Source organism: Poecilia latipinna, unplaced genomic scaffold, assembly GCF_001443285.1.
Source record: "Poecilia latipinna isolate Pla-1442-1.1 unplaced genomic scaffold, P_latipinna-1.0 Scaffold2605, whole genome shotgun sequence".
NCBI lineage: Eukaryota > Metazoa > Chordata > Actinopteri > Cyprinodontiformes > Poeciliidae > Poecilia > Poecilia latipinna.
In genome coordinates this window covers 64,495-71,855 of record NW_015115221.1, presented here as the reverse complement: position 1 = coordinate 71,855, position 7,361 = coordinate 64,495, and the positions used below count along the sequence as shown (strand labels likewise).

The 7,361-nt window shown below is 39.2% G+C and overlaps 1 protein-coding gene across 3 annotated transcripts in view; it reads left to right on the top strand.

The window, feature by feature from the left end:
• Nucleotides 1-1,726: 1,726 nt before the first annotated feature.
• The window catches only part of LOC106938492 (TATA box-binding protein-like protein 2), a 16,347-nt gene continuing 10,712 nt past the window's right edge, over nt 1,727-7,361 (top strand). The window contains exons 1-2 of one of the 3 annotated variants that reach the window (XM_015020563.1): nt 1,727-1,887; nt 3,526-3,625. In XM_015020563.1, coding sequence (XP_014876049.1) covers nt 1,840-1,887; nt 3,526-3,625 — 148 coding nt within the window. In that variant the 5' untranslated portion in view covers nt 1,727-1,839. Of the gene's footprint in view, nt 1,888-3,525; nt 3,716-7,361 lie in introns of all 3 variants that reach the window. The other 2 variants (XM_015020561.1, XM_015020562.1) reach the window with 2 other exon arrangements.

The following is a 7,361-nucleotide window of genomic DNA, read 5'->3' as shown; positions in this document are numbered from 1 at the left end:
CAATTTTATTAGGAGATTTTAGTATTCATTGACAACCCTAACCTCCCTCAATTTTTTTATCTTGTCTGGACAGTTAGAAGCCTGGAATCATTATGTAGAAAATTTGATATCACCCTTAACTGTCTAGTCTTTTAATATAGGAGGGGATGCATTTTTTGGCAACACAATTTCTGAGCCTACCAATATCTGCATCCCCAATCTATTGTCCTATTGATATGAAACTTATATCAACAGCTGATAGAACAAGTGTAATTATGTAGAAAAGGTGAAATCCCTCTTAATTATATTTCTCCATATAAGCGGGGGGATGTATTTTTTGGCAAAGCAAATTACCTTGCCGATATTTACATCCTTTATCTATTTTCCCAAAATATTATAGATAATAAAGTCTAAAGTTATTACAGGAAAATCTGTAATGACTGTATGAAACTGATATCTTAAATCTTTTTGTGGGAGTGGGATTTTGTTCTTATTTTCTTTAGAGATATCAACATGACTTAAACAAATGTTTTCTTCTCAGGCTCGAGGGTAAGAAAATTTATGTCAGAGTGACACTTATGAATTTCTTTTAACATTTGGTCTATAAAGTCACAACATTCATAGTTTCTTTTAAGAAGGACATTTTAGTTCCATTAGTCTTTTTATTTTTCACAATGTAGTGTTAGGCTTTTTTCCCTATATTTTTAATGTATGCCGTATGTTTGTCCATAACTTGATCGTTGTTGGCATATTAGCTCCACTTAATACCAAACTAACTGTTAGCCATTTAAAAGACATTATTTTTTTTTTCCAAGTAACAGCTGAATATATAATCATGTCTCTAATTGACTGTTAAATTGAATATTAGTACATTTTAATGTGTAATTTTTGCCGTCCTGAAAATATGGTAACATTCACAGAGCAAGCTGTGTCTGTCAAAAAACAACAAAAAAATCAGTTTTCAAATGTAAAGTATTGAAATAATTTTCTTTTAACTCTACTGAACATGTGTGATTACATCAAATTTTGCTCTGTATTCAACAAGTCATAACAAAACACATTTGAGCAGTTAAATGTCTCCAGCGATGACTTTGGTAAGCAAAAATACCTTTACTGTACATTTAAAATAATTTTTTGTTGCAGTTGTACTTTTTACCAGCACAAAAGCCTAAATGGTGAGTAGCCTTGCCATTTTGGATGTCATAGTTGCAACACGGATAAACTGTCCCAATTTTCAGATTTTTTGCACATTTGTAACCCAGTCACTCAAACCCTTATGTTCACTTCAATTTAGTCCACACTTCATAGAGGTGCAGGCTGAGTATTGGGACTGGGCCCAAGTACACAAGTCTGCCTGGATATGTGCAGGCTTAGCAGAAGTTCGGAAATCCGACCCTAAAGGGGTGAGGTGAAACACAGATGTGAAGAATTAGGACACACTACACACTCAGGCCCTTCAACATGAACATGCATTTGAAGGACACAAGGGCTGAACAAGGTTTGAGGGTGTGAGTATTGGCCTAAAGGTTACCTCCGTTGCTGCTGTTATTTTCATTGACTCGTCGTATTAACAACCTTTTTCACATGTGGTATAAAATAAATTTCTTGTTTAATGGAAACACTGCAATTGCAAAAAAAAAAAAAAATAAAATTTCCCGACATTAACATAAAATAGACAAAAATTTACACACATTTTGTAAAGGAAACACATCTATGGACGCACTAACAAGAAGGTGCTGCTGAGAGACGGCAGCAGCTTCTACAGTGAGAAGGTGTGAGTGCATGATTGGTTACAGCTGTGCAGCTCTGCGGGTGCAGAAACAGCCCTGACATCTTAATTAGGCCATATTGTGGAGGACCATGGATGATCTGGCTTTGGAACGTTACTTTGACGATTCTATTGCAAATGTGAGTATATAGCCCTGTGCTGGAAAAGTGGATTTAAGCATTTCTATGCTGGTCCTGGACCTGAGGTGGGAGGGAAACTTAAGTGTTTTCACAAGCCAATCTTATGGAGTAAAACATGGTTTTAAGTTTAAGCATTTTGCAGTTTAAAATGCAAAAATAAATAAATAAATAAACCAGCTTAAGATTTAAGGACATAGATTTACTGTGAGTCATTTAGTGTTGTACTTTAAAAAAAAATCTAACAGATTTTTTAAGAAGTCCTCAACATGATTTTATAGGTGGGAGCATAATAATTTATAATCATTTGTCTTGTATAATATTTCTGTTGTCTTTTAACCTGAATTTTGTGTTTTTTTTTCATAACCACTGAAATAAACGGATGACGTATGTAATGCTTTGTGGAATGAGTTTAACATGTCGAATTGAAATGCTGAAATAACTTTTCAGTGATATTCAATTTAATAGAGATGCACTTGGCTACAAATTTCTGACATTCTGGGTCCAGATGGATATTTTGCTCAGACATCTAAAAGTTTGGTTTACATCAGTGACAGTGTTTCATTTAGTGTTGTACAATATTGGTCACTAACTTAATCTTAGAACAACTTAGCTGGAGTCTGAAATTAATTGTTTGGAAATATTCAAAACAGTAGACCAATAAATATTTCTGTAGTGAGATTGGAAATTGTAGTTGAAAACCCAGGTCAGCTGACAGCTTTGCCTGGTAATCTTATTGGACCTCCTTGCTCACAGCATTTGGTTACTATTAGAAATGACCTATAGGACTTCCAGACACAAACAGACAAAATGGCAATGGCCAACCATTATGATTGATAAGCAACAGAGGACAGCTGCTGTGTTTGATGGGCAGTAGAAGGATCTGTAGTGCCTGTGGTCATTTGGAGCACTTGGGTCACACTGGAGAAGTGGCTTCAAATTGTGGCTCTAGAGAGACATCATTAAGGGCAGTTTGAAAGAAGGATCATTGAAATGGTTTTATGTAACTTATTTTTTCCATCACCAACAGCTTATTTTGAAATCAATATTCTTGGCAAGGCAACTTTATTTATATAGCAACTTTCAGCCGGAGACGATTCAAAGTGCTTGTACAAAAAAAAGTTAACATGCAACTAGAAAAAATTAAATCAAGCAGATTAAAATTAAACAAAGTAAACATTTAGAATTTTAAATGTAGTGAATCAATAGCATTAAGTAAAATTTAAGAAGGGGCAACTTCAAATAAAAATGTTTTTAACCTTGTTTTAAATAAACTCAAGGTTGGGACAGACTTATAATGAGCAGGACGCTTATTCCAGAGAGCTGGAGCATAAAAACTAAAAGCTGCTTCACCATGTTCAGTTCTGACTCTCGGAATAATTAGGAGTTTTGACTCTGATGATCTTAAAGGTCTGACTGATATGTAAGGCTGAAGAAGATCAGAAATATAGTCTGGGTTTTTATTATGTAGAGCTTTATAAACCATTAAATAAATTTTAAATTATATTCTTTGAGCAACTGGCAGCCAGTGCAAGGACAATATTCTTGGCCATAATTTGATAGTGTTAGGTCTCAATTCTGGTACGCTCTGCCCCCTGCTGGCAGCCCCACGTAACCCTTCTTCACTTTGTTTTCCTGCAGGACCCGAGCTACATGGTTGAGGAGGAGCTTGATCTTCAAAGCTCTCTCAAACAGTCACATGAATCACGCACCAACTCACGGAATTCATCCAACCTATTGGGTGAGACTGAAACAAGTGGCAGGTTGGGTAATGATCTAGACCTCAGCTTCCTACCCGATGACCTCGGCAATCAAAGCTCTAGCAGCACAGGTAGTAAAGGGGTATGCTATTATCCAATTAGCTGTTCTTTTTTTATTTTTTATTTATTTTTTTGTTCATAAGGGCATGTTAATTCAGGAGCAAGTGCTACTTGTACAGCACATTTTACAACACATCTGTGTCCCAGACAAAGATGAAAGAATATTAGTTCAAAAGAAATACTGTGTATCCTGACGAGGAAGAGAGGAGCAGGCCCTGATAAAGAGACCAAGGTGAGACATGGTGTTACTGAGCTGCTGGAAAGATTTTTAGTTATTTCCAGTGAAAAAGAAGATGGTCTTGCCAGTAAGGAACACTAAAACATCTAATCAATTAGCTGTAAACTGATTGTAATCAAGTGGAAGCCCAAATATGGCACCATGGGTGGTGGGTTTATTAAATTTTTTGTAGAAGGAAGGAATCTCCCCAGCCACATCGAGGACTGAGGCCTCCATATGTGGGTTCTGCTTATAACCCCTGCGCCACCACAGCACACTTGTCAGTGTTGTTTCAATATGTTTGTTATTTGTAGCAATATTCAACTTTGCCATCATCAATACATTTAAAAACAAGTCTTTGTGCAAAATGGCCCAAAACATGAACAGTTCTCTGAGAGGAAAATAAAGGTTTGTTGTTCCCATCTTTTCAGTGGCTGGAGTTAGCCTGCTTGTTGCTGCAGATCTTCTCAAATATGGGTTGCAGTTGTGACACTGCAACCCTGAGTTCATTTTCAATGTCCAGCTTTGATCTGTATTTGGTCTTGATTGAGGCCACAGCAGAAAAACCTATTTCACATAAGTAGGATGTGGCAAAAGAAGTGTGGCCAGTGCTCTTTCCTGGCAGAGGGTAATTTTTCTCCACAGCCAGTGTCTTTGACCTAAACTGCATCCTCATTGTTGAAGCAATGAACTGCTCCTCTTCTGATGTGCTGAAGTTGGCAGGTGGTGTTGCATTGAAGGGATCACGGATCCAGTTATATTCTTTGGAATTCTGCACCGGGAAATATTTCTGGAAATGTTTCTGAAGGGCAGAAATGTGTGCTTTCATTAGGGCCAGCCCAAGGCATAAGCAAATTAAGCAGCTGCTTAGGGGCCCAGGGCTCAAACTGTCCTGGAATGGGTTCTTACAAATAACAGGCCTCCCTTTGCAAAGATAAAGAAGTGCTCTGTAGAGCATAGACACTTTTGGAGGGAGTTTCCAAAACTAATTGTTAGTGACTCTCTTCTCTGTCGGCAGGTTCGGCATCCCCCTGGCGATCCTGTTGTGCAGATTGTTGTTCCAAGTGGTTTGCAAAAGGAAGTGTTCAGGGCACTACATGGTCATTCTCTTGCTGGACATTTTGATGCAGTAAAGACTTTACAGTATGCTCAAGCTAGGTGCTACTGGCCTTACATGTCTCGGGATATAACTGAGTGGTGTTTAGAATGTGTGGTGTGCGAGGCACGGCGGCCGCCAACGCCCCGTCAGCAGGCCCCTTTGAAGCCTCTTGTCTCAAAACAATTTGAAAAAATAGCAAAGGATTTCACTGAATTGCCCCTCACTACTTATGGAAACAGATACATGCTTGTTGTAATGGACTATTTCACGAAGTACATTAACCTGTATGCACTTCCTGACCAGAAAACTGTTACTGTAGCCAAGTGTGTGTTTGAGGACTACATTTGTCGCCATGGTGTTCCCCATAGCCTACACACTGACCAGGGACGCCAGTTTGACTCAAACCTTATTAAATGTCTGTGTTTGAGTATGGGTGTACACAAAACAAGGACATCTCCATATCATTCAATGTCAAGTGGAACGGGCTAACACAGTGGTTCAACTAGAGCCCAACTAGGCTCTAGTTGGGTCACCCCTATGTCTTGAATTTGGGGGGGGGGGTGAATCATATTTTATTTATCACTACAGAAGGGTTCAGTGACTGCGTATATGAAACTGGTGGGTTCGGTACCTCAAAAAAGGTGAAGAATCACTGGGCTAACAGATCAATAAAAGACCAGTTAGCCAAGTACCTTTACTCAAAAGAGGGTGAGTGGGATAAACACATGAAACGGGTTGAGTTTGCATACAACACTTGTGTACACTCCACTACAAATTTCACCCCATTCTTTTTGGTTCATGGTAGGGAGGCTCGTTTACCCGCCGATCTTTTCCTTAGTGCTCCCACTAACAATGAGCACACACCTACATGTGCACCTAATGAGTATACTACTAGTCTCCTAAACGAACTGTGTTCTGCTTTTGACACTGCAGCTGCTAACATCACTGCTACAGCCATACAACAGAAGCACTATTATGACAGGCAAGTGAGACATGAAGCTTATGATCCTGGGGATCTAGTGTAGGTTGACGTCCCCTCTTTGTCTATACAGAAGTTGGCTCTTAGATGGACTGGTCCTTTCAAAGTTTTAAAACGGCTCGATTTTGAGGCGGACATGGGCGTTGACTATGAGGTGTTAGATCAACTTGACCCCAGAGCTAAACCCAAAGTTGTTCACTACAACCGTCTCAAGCTGTATAGGTCCCCTGTACCCAGGTCACCTGACGGATGCTCCACCATGTACTGGGCCCCCCCACTCTAACTGCCCTCTCAGGCTCTAGGCCTTGGACATTTGAGTATAGTAGTATGGCAACACCTGACATGGCACATGTTACTCAATCTAGAGGTCAAAGTGAGGGCAATATTCCAGCTGCAGTAGCAGGGCCACCAGACAGTGCAGTTCCAACCCCAGTGAAACAACAAACTAGGTCTGGGCATCCCATTCGTCCTCCAGACAGGTATAGCCCTGACTTCTGAAGGGTTTTTACTTTATTCTTTTTCTTTCTTCACTGTTAAGCTATGACTTTTGGTAACTCTGATGCCCTGTTCAGAACGGTTTTTGAAGTCGCATTGTAATTTTTTTTCCCCTCTTCCTTGTTTCCTATGTTAACAGTTCATTCCTGTAAAAGTATAAGGGTTAGCGCTACATCAAGATCTACTGACGAAATCGATACGAAACTTCTGAAGAAGACCAGTGCAATTTCCTTCTTCACAAAAAGTAAACAAAAACGGAGCGGTGTCGCATTTTAGCGGTTGTAGGATTTCTTCATTGATCTACATTAGTTGTTTAGACATCGCCTGTTAGCTGCTAACGCGAGCGACGCTCCTGCAGGCGCCGTTACTGCGCGGTGAGTCTGTCCACTAAACCAGGCTGTTCCAATGCAGGATGAGCAGGAATCAGAAAATGTTTGTGGTGCCTTTATTTCTTACCCGACTTCTATAAAGATGGCTTAAATTAAAGCTGAGAAAATTGCTGACGTTGGTAAGTATTCTTCCTTGATATGTTTGGTTTCTATCAAGATGCAAGAGGATTAAGAAAATTGCTGTTTTATATTGGTGAATAATTAAATAATTGCTGCTGTTTTATTAGTTTGTCAAAATGTAATAAACCTTGACTGATATACTAGAATATGATTTAAAAGATTCAAGTCTATATCTGGAGAAGGTGGGCTTTCTCCTGTTGAGTATGGTGCATGTAGACTATAAAACGGGGTCCCCCAGTATTATATAGTAGGCTGCCCCAGTCATTGTTGACTCATGGCTGCTAAAAACTTTACAAGACCGACTGATTTTAGTAACATAGTGACTAAATCAGTGGTTCTTAACCTTTTTTGAGGTACC